This window comes from Engystomops pustulosus, chromosome 7, assembly GCF_040894005.1.
Source record: "Engystomops pustulosus chromosome 7, aEngPut4.maternal, whole genome shotgun sequence".
NCBI classification, from domain to species: domain Eukaryota; kingdom Metazoa; phylum Chordata; class Amphibia; order Anura; family Leptodactylidae; genus Engystomops; species Engystomops pustulosus.
Window position 1 is genome coordinate 172184872 of NC_092417.1, and position 23359 is coordinate 172208230.

The window sequence follows — 23359 nt, forward strand, 5'->3', positions numbered from 1 at the left end:
TAGATAGATAGATAGATAGATAGATAGATAGATAGATAGATGGATAGATAGGAGATAGATAGATAGATATGAGATAGATAGATAGGAGATAGATAGATAGATATTAGATAGATAGATAGATATGAGATAGATGGATAGATAGGAGATAGATAGATATGAGATAGATAGATAGGAGATAGATAGATAGATGTAGAAAGGTAGGCAGCCCTCCAATATCCAGCCACAATAAAAGGTGAGGTTTATTCAAGTAAGGCAACATTTTAGTGTGTGTTATTCATTTGTCAGGGTTGAAAAAGGGGTAGTGCACATCGAAACGTTGCCTCACTTGAATAAAGCTAATTTTTACTGGTGACTGGATATTGGAGGGGTCCCTGCCTTTCTACATCTATATAACCAAGGCAATGCCAGGACCTGTGGGCCCTGCATCCCTCCTGGACTAGAGTACAATATACACAGAGCTGCCTTGGATTTTTCACTTTTGTAGATAGATAAATATGTAGGAGATTTAGAGACGGGAGATAAATATATATGAGAGATGAGGTAGATCTCTTTCTGATTATTATAAATTATTCTCCATCGTATCTCTTGCAGGTTAGTCATCACCCACCAGTGTCGGCCTTTCATGTCAGTAACAGGAAGGATGGATTTTGCATCACAGGGAGCATTTTGGCCAGATCCAAATTTTATGGTAATGACAAACATCCAATTTCCTCCTCTTAATATAAGACATAAAAGGGTTTTCCCTCTGATAGCTGAGGCTCAGGCTGCTGGGACGGAAGATAAGGGCCTTCTAGCGGCCCATGTAAATGTATCCGTTGTGCTCGTCCTATTTATATCATGATGTAAATGTGAACAATGGCTGACGGCTTCCTGGTTCTGGTGATTGTGGGGTCCCAGTGATTAGAATTACATTTGTTATTAGCGAGTGAACCCAAGTAGATGTAGTAGCTTCAGTCCACTGTCTATTGATGTAGATAATTATGAGTATTACAGGAGACAATACAGTAAGATTTATCCTATATAGCAGCGGGATTGTCCTGTCAGCATTATTACCGAGCAGCGGGACAGTCACAAGGAGATGCGACGCATGAGAACAGCTAATTGTGCATTATACTTTATGATTTATCGTTACTGTTCTATAATTACACGGAGTAGAAACAAGCAATTAAGCAAATGTAAAGCTCCGTCATTTATCCACATTACCTGCTTTTACATTATCAATCACCCCGCAGCTCATTTTTTACTCTGGGCCGTGTAAGTAAATATCTCATTTCTGCCTGGAAACAGCGAAGATGCTGCTGATGATGGATCTTACACCGTCTTCTTATTGTGATTGTGACCTGTGTGAACAATAGGCGACAAATGAGCTCAATAATATGTAATATTAATCTCAAGAGACTGATATGAACTCAACATATAAAATATACGTAAGGCGGAAAATAAAAGATCCGTCAACATCAACTTGTTGGTGGTTTCCAGTTGGATATGGGAGAATATAGGAATCAAACTAAGACCTCCGGCTTCAGCTGGAAAGAAAGGAACGTGATGATGTAAATGTGACTACTGTATATCCGGTCTGATATTCCGGTCCGGAAGCCAAATAAAGGAAGAAATTCCCCCCTCCACCATCACTGCTGTTCTCACTGCCCGGGTCTCTACTCACTGTCCCCTCTCACAAAGGATATGCTGCTTGTTCATTCACTGGCTTCTGCCTCGTATAAAAATAGAGCCCACAGATGAATGTAAATCTATGTGCTATATATCATATATGTCACATATATATCTCCTTGGGGTGCAGAACACAAAGCACCAAAATAAAGGTCATCAGGACAATACATGTCCCCTCTCCGCTGACCCCCAGGACACGTCCTCTGCCAGTATCAGCCGATCCCCGGCCACTGTCACTCCATGTCACTGCTCGCATACAGGGTGACAGCTACTGCCATGTATCCACTGACAGATCCAGGGGGAATGGGAAAGATTAGAAACAAGTCAAAATGTCTTGGAATTCAGAATAGCAAAATATATTCTCTGTGTAAAAAGTTTTCTCATGTCAGAACATATTCTAGGAGCTCGGATTCATTATCTGTGTAGGAGAGAAAGGTGACGTTCCTGTCTGTGACAATGATACCTGACCAATTAGAGGGCTACTCCATAGTGGCAAACTAGGATTATGTGCATTCTTAAGCAAGATAGCTATCACTGAGTGGTGTATTTATTATGGAGAACTATGGGGCTCAATGGTTAGTGAGACCAGAAACTGAACTTTCTCCAAAGTTTGTCATACATTCTCACAGTGACCACCTGCAACCACCATGAGGGGGCGCTCACTGCGTTCAGATTAATATCAGACTCCATTGTCAGTGTAGCTGTATACTTCCATTATCTGTGAGCTCCACCTAGTGGTGGCTGCAAGCAGACAGAATAAAATAACTTTTCCATTACCAATATTTCATGAGGCCTTTTTAGGTAGAACTTAAAGAGATTATTATGGTTATTTTTTCACTTATGCAACAGAATGGGGGTCCCAAATCCTCTCAGGTTGGGCTGCGTGAACCGAATATGGCAAAATGATGCACCTAGCAACTAGCTATTGATATGATTGTCCAGGGGTGTTAGTGGGGTCCACTCATCTCTACCTCTTGGTTCCCCATCGTAGTGCTTGGCTATCTTTATCAGTGGCATAGCGCTCCAATGGAGCAACAAGAGACATAACAATCCCCAACCCATTAGTCTCTAGCTGGCCCTGGTGTCCAGGGGAAATGGAGCTTGTGGTCGCCCATCTATCACCAGTTCTGGTGCACTTACTTCTATCATTACACTTCATATTAAACCACTTTAATACCTTCAACCCTGTGACATTTGCAGGTTACTAACCCAGTCCTCCGCTGTATTATAGGAAACTCACTATCTGCAATATTAGATGGGAAAGCCCGGCTGACGTTCATGACCCGCGATGAAGATTACATCATCACCATGCCGTACGCTCATTGTAAAGGTATCAATAATGTTCATTTTTATGATGAAGATTTGACATACGATAAGCTTTCTATATCAGATTGTCACTCCAGCGAGTTCTGTACCCCCTGATAGTTTACTAGGCTGAGTGCTGGTTGTGGCTAGTGTAACAGTGAGTGCAGCTCTGGAGTATAATACAGGCCGCAGCTCAGGATCACATACATTTACATATACATTTCCTTATAGGACTTCTGTACGGCACCATGACTATGGAGCTTGGAGGAAAAGTTACAATTGAATGTGAGAAAACCAGATACATAACAGAGCTGGAGTTCAAGTTAAAGGTAAGAAGCTATATATCTTTAAGGGAACATATTCCAATAAAAATGATGTGAGGGACGTCTCCTGTAGATAACATCTGTCTAAATGGGGGATGTGATGCAGAAGCCCCGGGGTGAGAGGTCGCCTCTACTCTATGTCAGGATACATTTGGATCAGGAAGTATATCAGGGTTCTGATGTCCACCCTAACAGGACCTGTATAATCTCTTATACCCAGGGTGCAAATGTTGTGAGGTCTCCTTTAAGAAATGTAATGTGTACCCTGTACAAGAACACACGATTTTGGTTGCTATAGAAACTAAACTTTTTTTGGCACAACTAAGATTAATTGAAATTTGCAATTAGTCCTTTTCTAATTAAGAAGTGAAACTACTGACAAGCTGCTGCTAACTAGACCGTGTATTATAGTACTACTAGTCTCAGCATGCTCCGGTGTGAGGGACAAACCTATGTGATTGATAGTCCCTAAAAGGAGGCAGCCATACATATGCGCAAGTGCTGGGACTTGTAGTTCCTCCAGGGCAATAATAAGAGAAGTCACCTGAATGTAAGAAGTAGAATGACTTCATATTCAGACGTCAGGATCCTAGGAATATATTAGTCCGGGAGTGAGAATGTCTCACCGCAGCCGCCTGGGACTCCAGCATCTTGTTTTATGGGAAATAATAATCTCAAGGAGATCGTAAAGTGAAGAGACTGTAACAGAACAGATGCATAAATAGGACGCATCAGTCACATGTAGGAATGGATGGAAACTGAATGTTACGTTCAGTCTGCAACACGACTGCAAATAGTGAAATTAAATCGTTATACTGTATATAGGATTTATTCTGCTTTATGTCATCCAGGCTGAGGGCATACAACCAATGCTGTGCTGCCCCAAAAATTGAGGCCCTGGTTCTGAACTTCTGCTTTTCCAATGACAAATTCTCAGTATGCAAATCTTCATTGTGCAGACATTAAACCCAGCTTTTCCGCTAGGTAGACCCCTAGAGGTCTGTGCTGGTGCTGATCATTTCTCTCTGCTGTATAGGGGGCTTCAGTATATCGGCTTCATATACAAGTGACATGATGATACAGCATACCCATAGTAGAAAAGTGGCTAAATTGTTAATAATTGAATCTTCCCCATCCCAGTGAATCTGTATATACTGGAAAAAGTGCAGCAGATACTTCATATATGTTGGCCCCCTATGGTATACAGGTAAATAATCCACCTCCATACAGAGCACATGACCTGTAATAAGAGCATATACTCACCATATATGTATCTTTCAGCCGTTCTTCGGGGGCAGTGACACACTGAACCAGATCTGTGGGAAGATAAAGGCCGGCAGCGAAGTTCTGGCAAACCTGGACGGACATTGGGTAAGACTCCACACACATCCACCATACGTTTACAATCTACCCTATGGAAGCCACTTTCTCAGGTGTCCACTGGGAGGTCCTCTGGGTGCTATCACTGATATCACCGCCTTTTTGGCCACTAAGATTAATATTAGCTAAATAAGGGGGAAATAGTGATTGAGGGATAATAAAGTGTAAGCTCTTGTGAGCAGGGACCTCGCTCCTATTCTTCCTTATGACTACGTTTTTAGTCATTAATGTCTGTTTTTTGTATCAGTTCTCCATGATTTGTAATGGCGCTATAAAAATAACAATTTTTACTAGTAATCTACCGTATTTTTCGGACTATAAGGTGCACCGGAGTATAAGGCGCACCATCAATAAATGCCTGCTTAAACATCTAGGTTCATATATAAGGTGCATCGGATTATAAGGATGAGTGACCAGCAGGTGGCAGACCTGTGCATAGTACAAGGCAGCTGTTGTCTGTAAGTACGGATCATATATAAGGCGCACTGAATACAAGGCACACGTTTAATTTCTGAGAAAACAAAGGATTTTTTGTGTGCCTTATAGTCCGAAAAATATGGTAACATACAGTACAGTGATGGTGGTGCAGCTCTAGGATAGAGGGTGACATATCTGTTCTCTCATTACAGGATCGCGAGGTGTATCTCGATGATGTACACACGGGCTGTAGGGACATCTTCTGGAATCCGACATCTGAAATCCGGAGACAAAGACTGAAGCGTCACATTGTGCTGTTTGAAGAGCAGACGGAAATGGAGTCTGAGAGGTGACGTCTGTGGTAGTTAGGATACAACGGGGCACATTTATTATAGGCTTTGCGACGGTTTTCTGTCGGACTTGCACAAGTATTTAAGAAGTGTCCTATAGTGGAGCCTGTGACCCTTTTGTGGGGTGGCTGCACTAGTCATCATGCGACACAAATGAGGAGGTGCACTGGCCCTCAGTTGGCACCAGATTTAACATGCAAAGTCTATAGCACGCCCATGTTAAAGATGCACCACAAAAAAAGTTGGTGAACTCTGTCGGGCCAGTGCGGTGAAGCAACACATTCATGATTTCTGGTGCACCCAGCATTATACACAAGCAGAGCATTTTTTATTGAAGTTTCCCACATTCTTAGTAAATGTGCCCCAAATGTATATTGTAGCTTATCAGTGAATTGCTACAATATCTAATGATAATTAGCAAATCATTGACCACAAGTCCCCATTAGCAGGTCAGTATTGGAGGCTTCCAGCATCGTTTGTCCTTTACACCATGCTGAAAGTCCCATACACTTTTATGGTACTTCATTAAAGGGAAATCCCTGGTAATGGTAACTTATTCTTCTTTTGCAGCTTTTGCAGTTTATATTTAGGGGCCCCTCCCAATTAAAGACCCTCATGTAGAATGGAGACCAGATACAAAATAGTAGTATAAAATCCACACACATTGATATCAGTGAGGAGAGTGTAATGCTTATTCCCTCCTGTAGTGGGGGCACTGCATAGATCATTGTGTATTGTAGGGGCGCACAGCTTTAGGACTCTATGGGATAAGCTTATAGCTGAGGAGTTTGTATCACGAGTTATGTGTGCGTCATGTTTCTATAAGACCAGCACCAATATTAGCCTTGTACTAGAGCTGAGGTCAGGATGTTGTGATATATACGCCATATGTATTATGTAACATGCGCTATTTTGGTCAACTTGACGTCATCGGCAACAGATCCCCCTACAGCTTCATACATTCTGTTTTCATAACCGGTAATTGATGCGGGTCCCACGCGTTTCATGACTGGCAGCAGCCGGCAGTGACTGCTGTATTACCCGCTCATGGCCTCTCCTGTGTCTGTATTTAGTAACTCCAATTAAAGTTATGTAACAAATCACAAACATCACAGTTTCCTTGGCAACCTCAGAACAAAAATGAGATAGAATTATTGGTGCTATAGAGAAATTATAAACGACTTGGTCAATACAAGTTACAACTTCTGATCTGTCCCTGTTACAGACTCTGGCAACATGTGACCAGCGCCATCAATGATGGGAACCAGCGTCAGGCCACAGACGAAAAGTACATCATAGAGGAAGCGCAACGCAAGGCGGCGAAGGAGAGGAAGGAGAGCGATGAAGAGTGGAGCCCGCAACTCTTTACTTATGACGAGATCCTGGCAGAATGGCGATACAAGTATGAAGAGTGAGTAGCAAATTCTGTATGAATTCTCTTTATAGAACATCTACCACCAGAATGAAGGTTTGTAAACTAAGCACAATTACATGCTGGTGTGTGTCCCATCTCTCAGGATCTGTTCTTCCTTTATCTTCTCAAGCTCTTGTGTTTATGAAAAATTTTTTAACAATTATGTAAATGAGCCTGAGGGGCTCCAGGCTATAACTGTCAATGGATCCTGGAGCCCCTCAGGTCCATTTGCATAATTTTTAAAACCTTTTTTTCATAATCACAATAATAATATAAAAGAAAAGCAGATCCTGCCAGAGGTGGCACACAGCAATACGTCAGGGTGCTTGGTTTACAAACCTTCATCCTGGTAGTAAATGTCCTTTAATGAAAGTCTCCAATTTTTATGTGTTTTAGACAGCGAGCGGGAGTCTTTTGCCTCAGGGCTGCAGAACAAAGTGTGCCAATGTACAGCAACAATTTGGCACAACAAAAGGTGGTGAAAAATTAGATATAAACATCAAATTTTATACTGCACGAGTCCCTGAGATAAATCTGGCACATCTTTACAATACCTGGTCCTAAAGTCTAGTTCTACACAGAGATTATATTCTTGACCATATGACAAGTGATCATGAGGACAAATGGAATGAGCGGCTTTATCACCCTTAGGTTTCCCAAAGTCTCAATGCAAAGTACAAATATGACGGCTTTATCCGCTACTAGACGCGTTGTCTCATTAGAGTTTTGCGCATTCCCTGGTGACCCGGGCCCAGTCAGTCATAGGAGTCCTGCGTCTTCATTATCAATGCTCAAGCACAGTTGTCTTTTGGGTGACTTTCCGCAGAATATTTGGACCCATACACAAAGTCCTTGGCTTGTCAGACGATATGAGAACATCAAATAATTTAATTCCCATAATTAGGAATAAATTGCTGTCTATTATCTGCGTCCTGCACCGGCCCCTCAGGGGAGATTTGTGCTGCGTCTTACTAATGTATTATAATTGTGTTGTGGATTGTGCAGCAGCCGCCCCTGGAATCCTCTGACTGACATTGCACAATACGAGAAGGACGGAGCTCTACAAACTGTGAAGAGGAACCTGACCAGTATGCTGGCCCCCCGGGGAGACCCCCAGCACAAGGTACAGTCTACCTCTCCTACATCAGTCATATCAGCACACACATGTATGTTCTCATGCAGCCAGTTATATACTTATCATGAGGCCACAGACTGACTCCTCCCTATACTTTACTAGAGAGGAAGAGGAACCCAAGAGGGACGACATCGGAAAGCCAGCGAGCAGCCGTCCATCAGCAGCCAGACCACAGAGAGCAGCTGTTCTACCCCAGAGCCCAGACATGAATCCTCCGATGATGATGGTTTGAGTAAATCCTTTCTACCATTGTATACGTCTGCTATAGGGAAAGGGGACAGAATAGTAAATAATAAAGTCATAAATATCTGATCAATGAGAACTACCTGGAAAACTTAGTTAAAGAGAACTTTTAGCAGGTGGTGACATTGTCCCCGGAGAGATATAGTCAGACTTTTGTGTATGTGATTAGTAGAAGCAGGACTGTGATATTTGGATTTATATTTCAGCACTGTAATAGCTGGATGTGTCCTCACACTGCTGTGCTCTGTGCCGGCAGCGTTAGCTATTATCCCTGGAGATCAGTGTAGTCAGACCTTTGTGTATATAGTTAGTTACAGCAGAACTGTGATATATGGATTAAATTGCACTGGTGGTGTGTCCTCTCACTGATGTACAGAGCTAAAAGGACATCACGGGCACATTTACTAATAACAGTGCAGTGTGTACTGTGTAATGTGCAGTGTAGTGTCCTGTGTAGTGTGAAGGGGGCGGACAGGATTTCTGGGGCACATTCTTCATGAATCTGGCGCCCCCACATCACGACAGAGTGCACCGCATTTTTTGGTGCACCTTTAACATGTGGAGTGCAACGCATTTGCATGATAAATCTGGAGCACAGTCCGACTGAGCACCGGAACGCCCCCAAATTTGTGCCGCATAATGACGAGTGCAGCCGTGCCACAAAGGGGTCACGTGCAACACAAATGTTGTGCAGACACTTCTTAAATACCTGTGCAAGGAGTTTGCACTAAAAAGAATGTGAAAAGTCTGACCGAAAACTGGTGCAAGCATCTAAATGGTGAGAGCCATTTATTTTAGTTTTATTTTAAATTTCACAGTTGTCATATCAACATGTGTCAGGAGGTGGCGATACATAGCCATAACTAAATGCTGTTTTGTGTGTTTGCAATCATAGGTTTTCATGGCCCCTGTTCTCAATGCGGAAAGGAGAAACATGAACTAAAGGAAATCCAGGCTGCAGTGTTATCCCTACAGAAGACACAGCAAGATCTAAATAGGTAATTATATACAGCTCCTTCATCTGTACTGACACATGTTGCATCCTGCTGAGCAATTCTTCATATTTTCTGTAATCAATAGTTGTGAAGGGAGAAAAACTGCACTGACCAGCAAATCCTTTCATAAAAGCTACTTTTTCATGTAATTGAAGAAAATATATAATTTGATTTACAAGAATAACTATAACTACTATAATACTGCCCCCTATGTACAAGAATATAACTACTATAATACTGCCCCCTATGTACAGGAATATAACAACTATAATACTGCCCCTATGTACAAGAATATATCTACTATAATACTGCCCCCTATGTACAGGAATATAACTACTATAATACTGCCCCCTATATACAAGAATATAACTACTATAATACTGCCCCCTATGTACAAGAATATAACTACTATAATACTGCCCCCTATGTACAAGAATATAACTACTATAATACTGCCCCCTATGTACAGGAATATAACAACTATAATACTGCCCCTATGTACAAGAATATATCTACTATAATACTGCCCCCTATGTACAGGAATATAACTACTATAATACTGCCCCCTATGTACAAGAATATAACTACTATAATACTGCCCCCTATGTACAGGAATATAACAACTATAATACTGCCCCTATGTACAAGAATATAATTACTATAATACTGCCCCCAATGTACAGGAATATAACTACTATAATACTGCCCCCTATGTACAGGAATATAACTACTATAATACTGCCCCCTATGTACAAGAATATAACTACTATAATACTGCCCCTATGTACAAGAATATAACTACTATCATACTGCCCCTATGTACAAGAATATAACTACTATCATACTGCCCCCTATGTACAAGAATATAACTACTATAATACTGCCCCTATGTACAAGAATATAACTACTATAATACTGCCCCCTATGTACAGGAATATAACTACTATAATACTGCCCCCTATGTACAAGGATATGACTACTATAATACTGCCCACTACGTACAAGTATATAACTACTATAATACTGCCCCTATGTACAAGAATATAACTACTATAATACTGCCCTCTATGTACAAGAATATAACTACTATAATACTGCCCTCTATGTACAAGAATATAACTACTATAATACTGCCCCCTATGTACAAGAATATAACTACTATAATACTGCCCACTACGTACAAGAATATAACTACTATAATACTGCCCCCTATGTACAAGAATATAACTACTATAATACTGCCCCCTATGTACAGGAATATAACTACTATAATACTGCCCCCTATGTACAGGAATATAACTACTATAATACTGCCCCTTATGTACAAGAATATAACTACTATAACACTGCCCCCTATGTACAGGAATATAACTACTATAATACTGCCCCCTATGTACAGGAATATAACTACTATAATACTGCCCCCTATGTACAGGAATATAACTACTATAATACTGCCCCCTATGTACAAGAATAAAACTACTATAATACTGCCCCCTATGTACAAGAATATAACTACTATAATACTGCCCCCCTATGTACAGGAATATAACTACTATAATACTGCCCCCTATGTACAGGAATATAACTACTATAATACTGCCCCCTATGTACAAGAATATAATTACTATAATACTGCCCCCTATGTACAAGAATATAATTACTATAATACTGCCCCTATGTACAAGAATATAATTACTATAATACTGCCCCCTATGTACAAGAATATAACTACTATCATACTGCCCCCTATGTACAAGAATATAACTACTATCATACTGCCCTCTATGTACAAGAATATAACTACTATAATACTGAACCTATGTACAAGAATATAACTACTATAATACTGCCCCTATGTACAAGAATATATCTACTATAATACTGCCCCCTATGTACAGGAATATAACTACTATAATACTGCCCCCTATATACAAGAATATAACTACTATAATACTGCCCCCTATGTACAAGAATATAACTACTATAATACTGCCCCCTATGTACAAGAATATAACTACTATAATACTGCCCCCTATGTACAGGAATATAACAACTATAATACTGCCCCTATGTACAAGAATATATCTACTATAATACTGCCCCCTATGTACAGGAATATAACTACTATAATACTGCCCCCTATGTACAAGAATATAACTACTATAATACTGCCCCCTATGTACAGGAATATAACAACTATAATACTGCCCCTATGTACAAGAATATAATTACTATAATACTGCCCCCAATGTACAGGAATATAACTACTATAATACTGCCCCCTATGTACAGGAATATAACTACTATAATACTGCCCCCTATGTACAAGAATATAACTACTATAATACTGCCCCCTATGTACAGGAATATAACTACTATAATACTGCCCCCTATGTACAGGAATATAACTACTATAATACTGCCCCTTATGTACAAGAATATAACTACTATAACACTGCCCCCTATGTACAGGAATATAACTACTATAATACTGCCCCCTATGTACAGGAATATAACTACTATAATACTGCCCCCTATGTACAGGAATATAACTACTATAATACTGCCCCCTATGTACAAGAATAAAACTACTATAATACTGCCCCCTATGTACAAGAATATAACTACTATAATACTGCCCCCCTATGTACAGGAATATAACTACTATAATACTGCCCCCTATGTACAGGAATATAACTACTATAATACTGCCCCCTATGTACAAGAATATAATTACTATAATACTGCCCCCTATGTACAAGAATATAATTACTATAATACTGCCCCTATGTACAAGAATATAATTACTATAATACTGCCCCCTATGTACAAGAATATAACTACTATCATACTGCCCCCTATGTACAAGAATATAACTACTATCATACTGCCCTCTATGTACAAGAATATAACTACTATAATACTGAACCTATGTACAAGAATATAACTACTATAATACTGCTCCCTATGTACAAGAATATAACTACTATAATACTGCCCCCTATGTACAAGAATATAACTACTATAATACTGCCCCCTATGTACAGGAATATAACTACTATAATACTCCCCCCCCTATGTACAAGAATATAACTACTATAATACTGCCTCCTATGTACAAGAATATAACTACTATAATACTGCCCCCTATGTACAGGAATATAACTACTATAATACTGCCCCCTATGTACAGGAATATAACTACTGTAATACTGCCCCCTATGTACAAGAATAAAACTACTATAATACTGCCCCCTATGTACAAGAATATAACTACTATAATACTGCCCCCTATGTACAGGAATATAACTACTATAATACTGCCCCTATGTACAAGATTATAATTACTATAATACTGCCCCCTATGTACAAGAATATAACTACTATAATACTGCCTCCTATGTACAAGAATATAATTACTATAATACTGCCCCCTATGTACAAGAATATAACTACTATAATACTGCTCCCTATGTACAAGAATATAACTACTATAATACTGCCCCCTATGTACAAGAATATAACCACTATAATACTGCCCCCTATGTACAAGAATATAACCACTATAATACTGCCCCTATGTACAAGAATATAACTACTATAATACTGCCCCTATGTACAAGAATATAACTACTATCACACTGCCCCTATGTACAAGAATATAACTACTATAATACTGCCCCTATGTACAAGAATATAACTACTATAATACTGCCCCCTATGTACAGGAATATAACTACTATAATACTGCCCCCTATGTACAGGAATATAACTACTATAATACTGCCCCCTATGTACAAGAATATAACTACTATCATACTGCCCCCTATGTACAAGAATATAACTACTATAATACTGCCCGTATGTACAGGAATATAACTACTATAATACTGCCCCCTATGTACAAGAATATAACTACTATAATACTGCCCCCTATGTACAGGAATATAACTACTATAATACTGCCCCCTATGTACAAGAATATAACTACTATAATACTGCCCCTATGTACAAGAATATAACTACTATAATACTGCCCCCTATGTACAAGAATATAACTACTATAATACTGCCCCCTATGTACAAGAATATAACTACTATAATACTGCCCTCTATGTACAAGAATATAACTACTATAATACTGCCCCCTATGTACAAGAATATAACCACTATAATACTGCCCCCTATGTACAAGAATATAACCACTATAATACTGCCCCTATGTACAAGAATATAACTACTATAATACTGAACCTATGTACAAGAATATAACTACTATAATACTGCCCCCTATGTACAAGAATATAACTACTATAATACTGCCCCCTATGTACAGGAATATAACTACTATAATACTCCCCCCTATGTACAAGAATATAACTACTATAATACTGCCTCCTATGTACAAGAATATAACTACTATAATACTGCCCCCTATGTACAGGAATATAACTACTATAATACTGCCCCCTATGTACAGGAATATAACTACTATAATACTGCCCCCTATGTACAAGAATATAACTACTATAATACTGCCCCCTATGTACAAGAATATAACTACTATAATACTGCCCCCTATGTACAGGAATATAACTACTATAATACTCCCCCCTATGTACAAGAATATAACTACTATAATACTGCCTCCTATGTACAAGAATATAACTACTATAATACTGCCCCCTATGTACAGGAATATAACTACTATAATACTGCCCCCTATGTACAGGAATATAACTACTATAATACTGCCCCCTATGTACAAGAATATAACTACTATAATACTGCCCCCTATGTACAGGAATATAACTACTATAATACTGCCCCCTATGTACAAGAATATAATTACTATAATACTGCCCCTATGTACAAGAATATAATTACTATAATACTGCCCCCTATGTACAAGAATATAATTACTATAATACTGCCCCTATGTACAAGAATATAACTACTATAATACTGCCTCCTATGTACAAGAATATAACTACTATAATACTGCCCCCTATGTACAGGAATATAACTACTATAATACTGCCCCCTATGTACAGGAATATAACTACTATAATACTGCCCCCTATGTACAAGAATATAACTACTATAATACTGCCCCCTATGTACAGGAATATAACTACCATAATACTGCCCCCTATGTACAAGAATATAATTACTATAATACTGCCCCCTATGTACAGGAATATAACTACTATAATACTGCCCCCTATGTACAGGAATATAACTACTATAATACTGCCCCCTATGTACAAGAATATAACTACTATAATACTGCCCCCTATGTACAGGAATATAACTACTATAATACTGCCCCCTATGTACAAGAATATAATTACTATAATACTGCCCCTATGTACAAGAATATAATTACTATAATACTGCCCCCTATGTACAAGAATATAATTACTATAATACTGCCCCTATGTACAAGAATATAACTACTATAATACTGCCTCCTATGTACAAGAATATAACTACTATAATACTGCCCCCTATGTACAGGAATATAACTACTATAATACTGCCCCCTATGTACAGGAATATAACTACTATAATACTGCCCCCTATGTACAAGAATATAACTACTATAATACTGCCCCCTATGTACAGGAATATAACTACTATAATACTGCCCCCTATGTACAAGAATATAATTACTATAATACTGCCCCTATGTACAAGAATATAATTACTATAATACTGCCCCCTATGTACAAGAATATAACTACTATAATACTGCCCCCTATGTACAAGAATATAACTACTATAATACTGCCCCCTATGTACAGGAATATAACTACTATAATACTGCCCCCTATGTACAAGAATATAATTACTATAATACTGCCCCTATGTACAAGAATATAATTACTATAATACTGCCCCCTATGTACAGGAATATAACTACTATAATACTGCCCCCTATGTACAAGAATATAATTACTATAATACTGCCCCTATGTACAAGAATATAATTACTATAATACTGCCCCTATGTACAAGAATATAACTACTATAATACTGCCCCCTATGTACAAGAATATAATTACTATAATACTGCCCCTATGTACAAGAATATAATTACTATAATACTGCCCCTATGTACAAGAATATAACTACTATAATACTGCCCCCTATGTACAGGAATATAACTACTATAATACTGCCCCCTATGTACAAGAATATAACTACTATAATACTGCCCCCTATGTACAAGAATATAACTACTATAATACTGCCCCCTATGTACAAGAATATAACTACTATAATACTGCCCCCTATGTACAGGAATATAACTACTATAATACTGCCCCCTATGTACAGGAATATAATTACTATAATACTGCCCCCTATGTACAAGAATATAACTACTATAATACTGCCCCCTATGTACAGGAATATAACTACTATAATACTGCCCCCTATGTACAGGAATATAACTACTATAATACTGCCCCCTATGTACAAGAATATAACTACTATAATACTGCCCCCTATGTACAAGAATATAACTACTATAATACTGCCCCCTATGTACAGGAATATAACTACTATAATACTCCCCCCTATGTACAAGAATATAACTACTATAATACTGCCTCCTATGTACAAGAATATAACTACTATAATACTGCCCCCTATGTACAGGAATATAACTACTATAATACTGCCCCCTATGTACAGGAATATAACTACTATAATACTGCCCCCTATGTACAAGAATATAACTACTATAATACTGCCCCCTATGTACAGGAATATAACTACTATAATACTGCCCCCTATGTACAAGAATATAATTACTATAATACTGCCCCTATGTACAAGAATATAATTACTATAATACTGCCCCCTATGTACAAGAATATAATTACTATAATACTGCCCCTATGTACAAGAATATAACTACTATAATACTGCCTCCTATGTACAAGAATATAACTACTATAATACTGCCCCCTATGTACAGGAATATAACTACTATAATACTGCCCCCTATGTACAGGAATATAACTACTATAATACTGCCCCCTATGTACAAGAATATAACTACTATAATACTGCCCCCTATGTACAGGAATATAACTACCATAATACTGCCCCCTATGTACAAGAATATAATTACTATAATACTGCCCCCTATGTACAGGAATATAACTACTATAATACTGCCCCCTATGTACAGGAATATAACTACTATAATACTGCCCCCTATGTACAAGAATATAACTACTATAATACTGCCCCCTATGTACAGGAATATAACTACTATAATACTGCCCCCTATGTACAAGAATATAATTACTATAATACTGCCCCTATGTACAAGAATATAATTACTATAATACTGCCCCCTATGTACAAGAATATAATTACTATAATACTGCCCCTATGTACAAGAATATAACTACTATAATACTGCCTCCTATGTACAAGAATATAACTACTATAATACTGCCCCCTATGTACAGGAATATAACTACTATAATACTGCCCCCTATGTACAGGAATATAACTACTATAATACTGCCCCCTATGTACAAGAATATAACTACTATAATACTGCCCCCTATGTACAGGAATATAACTACTATAATACTGCCCCCTATGTACAAGAATATAATTACTATAATACTGCCCCTATGTACAAGAATATAATTACTATAATACTGCCCCCTATGTACAAGAATATAACTACTATAATACTGCCCCCTATGTACAAGAATATAACTACTATAATACTGCCCCCTATGTACAGGAATATAACTACTATAATACTGCCCCCTATGTACAAGAATATAATTACTATAATACTGCCCCTATGTACAAGAATATAATTACTATAATACTGCCCCCTATGTACAGGAATATAACTACTATAATACTGCCCCCTATGTACAAGAATATAATTACTATAATACTGCCCCTATGTACAAGAATATAATTACTATAATACTGCCCCTATGTACAAGAATATAACTACTATAATACTGCCCCCTATGTACAAGAATATAATTACTATAATACTGCCCCTATGTACAAGAATATAATTACTATAATACTGCCCCTATGTACAAGAATATAACTACTATAATACTGCCCCCTATGTACAGGAATATAACTACTATAATACTGCCCCCTATGTACAAGAATATAACTACTATAATACTGCCCCCTATGTACAAGAATATAACTACTATAATACTGCCCCCTATGTACAAGAATATAACTACTATAATACTGCCCCCTATGTACAGGAATATAACTACTATAATACTGCCCCCTATGTACAGGAATATAATTACTATAATACTGCCCCCTATGTACAAGAATATAACTACTATAATACTGCCTCCTATGTACAAGAATATAACTACTATAATACTGCCCCCTATGTACAGGAATATAACTACTATAATACTGCCCCCTATGTACAAGAATATAACTACTAGAATACTGCCCCCTATGTACAGGAATATAACTACTATAATACTGCCCCCTATGTACAAGAATATAACTACTATAATACTGCCCCCTATGTACAAGAATATAACTACTATAATACTGCCCCCTATGTACAGGAATATAACTACTATAATACTGCCCCCTATGTACAAGAATATAACTACTATAATACTGCCCCCTATGTACAAGAATATAACTACTATAATACTGCCCCCTATGTACAAGAATATAACTACTATAATACTGCCCCCTATGTACAGGAATATAACTACTATAATACTGCCCTATGTACAAGAATATAACTACTATAATACTGCCTCCTATGTACAGGAATATAACTACTATAATACTGCCCCCTATGTACAGGAATATAACTACTATAATACTGCCCCCTATGTACAAGAATATAACTACTATAATACTGCCCCCTATGTACAAGAATATAACTACTATAATACTGCCCCCTATGTACAAGAATATAACTACTATAATACTGCCCTATGTACAAGAATATAACTACTATAATACTGCCTCCTATGTACAGGAATATAACTACTATAATACTGCCCCCTATGTACAGGAATATAACTACTATAATACTGCCCCCTATGTACAAGAATATAACTACTATAATACTGCCCCCCATGTACAAGAATATAACTACTATAATACTGCCCGCTATGTACAAGAATATAACTAATATAATACTGCCCCCTATGTACAAGAATATAACTACTATAATACTGCCTTCCATGTACAAGAATATAACTGCTATAATATAATTACTATTATACTGTATATAGCAGTGTATGACCGGTTACCGTGCTGTCTCCTCTCTCCCTGTAGAAGCCTCTGCTCTCTGACCTCTCAGCGCTTGTTCTCTCCGTGTTCGCCATCCAGGGCGTCGCTGCTGAATTCCCGCCATTGGCTCGTGCTCTGCCTTTTCCTCGCCTGTCAGCTCTTCATTAACTATGTGTTTAAATAAAACCTGATCATGGACAACAGAGACACAATAATTGCACCTCTGACGACAACACCCATTGGCTGGATATTTGGATGGGTGGAGCCTGGGATTGGTTGCTTTCATTAGTTATTACTCTGTGTGTGACCATCACCTTCCTGGTGACACCGGGGACCATCCAGCATGAAATACAGAATAATGTACAGATACGTCTCACAGGAAGAGGCTTTCAAGAGGTTTCATGCCGTGTCTTGTCCTGTATGTGGTGCAGATTATTTACTCAAAGGGCATTTTTTCATCTTACATTTTCCAGAATATAGAAATTCAAGTTGTCTTTCTCAGTCATTCTTAAACCTGTCACTTTTAATATAGTGTCCCATCTGCAGGCAGCATGTTATAGAGCAGGAGGAGCTGAGCTGAAAGGACACTATGTACAATCTACCCAGCTCCCTCTGCCCATTAATATGCATTTCTTCAGATTGTACATAGTGTCCTATCTGCAGGCAGCATGTTATAGAGCAGGGGGAGCTGAGTATATTGTACATAGTGTCCTATCTGCAGGCAGCATGTTATAGAGCCGAGGGAGCTGAGTATATTGTACATAGTGTCCTATCTGCAGGCAGCATGTTATAGAGCAGGAGGAGCAGAGCAGATTGTACATAGTGTCCTATCTGCAGGCAGCATGTTATATAGGCAGGATGAGCCAAGCAGATTGTATGTAGTGTCCTATCTGCAGGCAGCATGTTATAGAGCAGGAGGAGCAGAGCAGATAGGACACAATCTACTGATAAGACACCATGTTCCATGTGACAGGCCACTACATCCCTAACAGCAGATATCACCCAGACTCCAGATATTCTGCTTAGTGATACCAAGGGATATTCAATGTTCTCATATGAATTTATAACTAAACCTCATCGTCCATGTTGAATATCTTTATACAGCGTGACAGCAGAAGACAAACAATGGGGCAGATTTATCAAGCTGTCTGAAAGTCAGAATATTTCTAATTGCCCATTGCAACCAATTACAGCTCAGCTTTCATGTTAACAGGGCTCATGAATATTTTAAAGGTGGGCTGTGATTGGTTGCCATGGGCAACTAGAAATATTCTGACTTTCAGACAGCTTGATAAATCTGCTACAATAAGTTCATCTTGTTGTGGGTCAGTTCACATTAAGGTAATTTCAAGAGTATTTTGCATGTATAATTGTGAGAAAGAACAACTTGCACATGTTCTGTGTGTCTGATCACTGGTTACAACTCAAACCTGATGAAATAAGTGAGATGTGGGTGAATGTCTCATCCAACATGTGTTTCTTACATACTTGTATATTCTACATGAACCCTCCTCCTTCCCCACTGATGCCCCTCGCCCCACATGATCAGAGGAGGGAAGGAGGCAGAGTCGGCGCAGGGTAGATAGAAAGTTGCACCTCATCACAACTGCTGCTAATGGGCAACTTTTTGTAACAATGTGACCAATTCCAATTTCCTGTTTTCTAAGTCTTGAGATTTTAGTTCAATAAATAGCACAAACATCCCCAGAGTAATGAGGCACAATCTCCTCCACCACCTCCAGACCTCAGCCATGTGTCGTCATTTTCAATTTCTGATGTTTTTATTTTTAAGGAGCCTTCGATGTCTGTACTGCGCACCGGCACCCCCCCCCCCCCCCTCCACATAGCCTGCCGCCGGGGCCCGTCCTAGAGCATGCCTAGCACTTTATCTGCATCCAGAAAGAAAACGCGTTTCATCCCAAACTTCATGTCTTATCACAGATGAGCACTCAGTACTTGTTACCATTTCTCTGTGTGGTATATGATAAACCGCATGTCACCTCTCATCACCAAGTTATATATGGATATAATCTACAGAAAATGCTGCTTTACCATGTACATATATGACATTACTTGTCCTGTACTGATCCTGAGTCACAAATTAATGACATCCTCGGGAAAGTGCTGGACATGTGATAATGTGCACTGTTCCTGGAACTCCAGCTCCCCCTACTGGCCACAATATAGTATACAACAATGTACATAAATAAATATTATAAATGGTGAGCTAATCAAATCTTTTGACAAGTCCATACAAATGCAAGATAGCAACAAAAAGAGGGGTGAAACACAATAATGGATGGACACACAATTCATGGATCAGCAGGAAACCATGTAGAAATAAGAAAGTTGTATACCCAAATGCTCAGACAATGAGTAATGTCATGTATGTACACAGTGACTGCACCAGCAGCAGAATAGTGAGTGCAGCTCTGGAGTATAATACAGGATGTAACTCAGGATCAGTACAGGATAAGTAATGTCATGTATGTACACAGTGACTGCACCAGCAGCAGAATAGTGAGTGCAGCTCTGGAGTATAATACAGGATGTAACTCAGGATCAGTACAGGATAAGTAATGTCATGTATGTACACAGTGACTGCACCAGCAGCAGAATAGTGAGTGCAGCTCTGGAGTATAATACAGGATGTAACTCAGGATCAGTACAGGATAAGTAGTGTCATGTATGTACACAGTGACTGCACCAGCAGCAGAATAGTGAGTGCAGCTCTGGAGTATAATACAGGATGTAACTCAGGATCAGTACAGGATAAGTAATGTCATGTATGTACACAGTGACTGCACCAGCAGCAGAATAGTGAGTGCAGCTCTGGAGTATAATACAGGATGTAACTCAGGATCAGTACAGGATAAGTAATGTCATGTATGTACACAGTGACTGCACCAGCAGCAGAATAGTGAGTGCAGCTCTGGGGTATAATACAGGATGTAACTCAGGATCAGTACAGGATAAGTAATGTCATGTATGTACACAGTGACTGCACCAGCAGCAGAATAGTGAGTGCAGCTCTGGAGTATAATACAGGATGTAACTCAGGATCAGTACAGGATAAGTAATGTCATGTATGTACATAGTGACTGCACCAGCAGCAGAATAGTGAGTGCAGCTCTGGGGTATAATACAGGATGTAACTCAGGATCAGTACAGGATAAGTAATGTCATGTATGTACACAGTGACTGCACCAGCAGAATAGTGAGTGCAATGTTGTGTATGTACACAGTGATGCAGCATTTCTGTAGATTAATTGTATATGTTAAAGGTGAACATATATTTTATAATTAGGGGTATAAATCATACTATATATTTATTTGAGGGTCGGGCATATTCCATGTATTTTGTGTAGTCACAGATATTCAAATACATCTATTTTCTGATTGTTTCTCTTGTTTGTTTATACATCACACAGAACAGAAATGTACAAAATAAAGATAATTCTATATATATATAAATATATGACTTCTGATGTTGCCTTGTGTTTTTTTACAAAATAAAAAATAAAGGAAATAAATAAGAAAAAAATCTGAAATATTTTTAATAGTACAAGAAAAATAAATTGTGCAGGGAAAGGAGGAGGGTATTTTGTGACATATATTAGCACTTCACTTTCAAAGGGAACCTGTCACCAGGCACCTCATTTTCACTAAGGACAGGTAACAGAAGCCCATTACACCTGCAGTGCACAGATGCCATTCTGCTGTCTCTAAGCATTTGGATTACAATATAATTGTGTGTTATAACTTACCGTGCACCCAGACAGAATCCAGGGGTTCCTTCCAGGGGTTGGGCTTTTGTTTAGATGCATTTTAAAAAACACCATGTGAAGTGTACAGGAGCACAGAGGTTGGGGCTGAGAACTGAGGAGTGAGCAACAAAGACAAGGCACAGGTTGTTTTTTAAAATGCATCCAAACCAAAGCCCAACCCCTGGGACTACACAGAGGATTCTGTCAAATGCTTAGAGACAGGAGAAAGACAGATTTGCACTGCAGATGTGATGGGCTTCTATAACCTGTCTGAAAATGAGGTCCCGGGTGACATGTTCCCTTTAACCCTTTCATGCTCTATGCAGCATATATCCGCCAAATGTCCGAAATGCGACTTTTACACCTTTTTTCATGACATACAAAATGTAATAAAAAGTGATTAAAATGTTGCACAGTCCTCAAAATCATAAAACTTTGGCTAATTTTGCAAAAAATGACACACAGCTCCGTACACCAAAGTATGAAAAGGTTATTAGCGTCAGAAGATGGCAAATTTATTTAAAGAAAAAAACTAAAAATTAAAATCACCCCCCTTCCCTAGAACTAATATAAATAAACAGATAAAATAATAAACACATTAGGTATCGACGCGTCCTAAAATTCCTGATCTATCCAAATATAATAACTTTTTTTTACTGCATTTAACCCCGTAACGGAAAATAGAGTCCAAAGCCAAAAATGGCACTTTTTTGCCATTTTGAAAAATATTTTAAAAATCTATAAAAGTGATCAAAAGGTTGCAGTCCTAAACATTCTAATCATTGAAAACATTATCAAAAGTTGCAAAAAAATGACACCACCCAAAGCTCCGTACGATGAAGTATGAATAAGTTATTAGCGCCAGAAAATGGAAAAAAAATTAAAAATTTTGTACAGGAGCCTGCACAAAACCTCCTATACACATTTGGTATCCCCGTAATCGTACCGACTCAAAGAATAAAGTAGTTCTGTCATTTGGGGTTCACAGTGAAAGCCGTACAATTCAAGCCCACTAGAAAACGGCACAAATGCGTTTTTTTCACCATTTTTATTGCATTTGGATTTTTTTCACGC

General features: G+C 38.4%; 1 protein-coding gene and 1 long non-coding RNA gene across 7 annotated transcripts in view; one reads left to right on the forward strand and one right to left on the reverse strand.

The window, feature by feature from the left end:
• Nucleotides 1-5501, reverse strand: part of LOC140071343 (uncharacterized) — a 32711-nt gene extending 27210 nt beyond the window's left edge. For both annotated transcript variants that reach the window (XR_011849117.1, XR_011849118.1), the window contains exons 1-3: nucleotides 4560-5501; nucleotides 3841-3995; nucleotides 1204-1340 (exon numbers count right to left, since the gene is read on the reverse strand). This is a non-coding gene — a long non-coding RNA (uncharacterized lncRNA). The remainder of the gene's footprint in view (nucleotides 1-1203; nucleotides 1341-3840; nucleotides 3996-4559) is intronic.
• The window catches only part of OSBPL5 (oxysterol binding protein like 5), a 93126-nt gene extending 71127 nt beyond the window's left edge, over nucleotides 1-21999 (forward strand). For 3 of the 5 annotated variants that reach the window (XM_072118968.1, XM_072118971.1, XM_072118972.1), the window contains 10 exons: nucleotides 592-688; nucleotides 2900-2998; nucleotides 3205-3302; nucleotides 4578-4667; nucleotides 5306-5442; nucleotides 6669-6854; nucleotides 7863-7980; nucleotides 8095-8224; nucleotides 9131-9233; nucleotides 18564-21999. In XM_072118968.1, the coding sequence (XP_071975069.1) occupies nucleotides 592-688; nucleotides 2900-2998; nucleotides 3205-3302; nucleotides 4578-4667; nucleotides 5306-5442; nucleotides 6669-6854; nucleotides 7863-7980; nucleotides 8095-8224; nucleotides 9131-9233; nucleotides 18564-18702 (1197 nt within the window). In that variant the 3' untranslated portion in view covers nucleotides 18703-21999. The remainder of the gene's footprint in view (nucleotides 1-591; nucleotides 689-2899; nucleotides 2999-3204; nucleotides 3303-4577; nucleotides 4668-5305; nucleotides 5443-6668; nucleotides 6855-7862; nucleotides 7981-8094; nucleotides 8225-9130; nucleotides 9234-18563) is intronic. The other 2 variants (XR_011849114.1, XM_072118969.1) reach the window with 2 other exon arrangements.
• Nucleotides 22000-23359: the final 1360 nt, after the last annotated feature.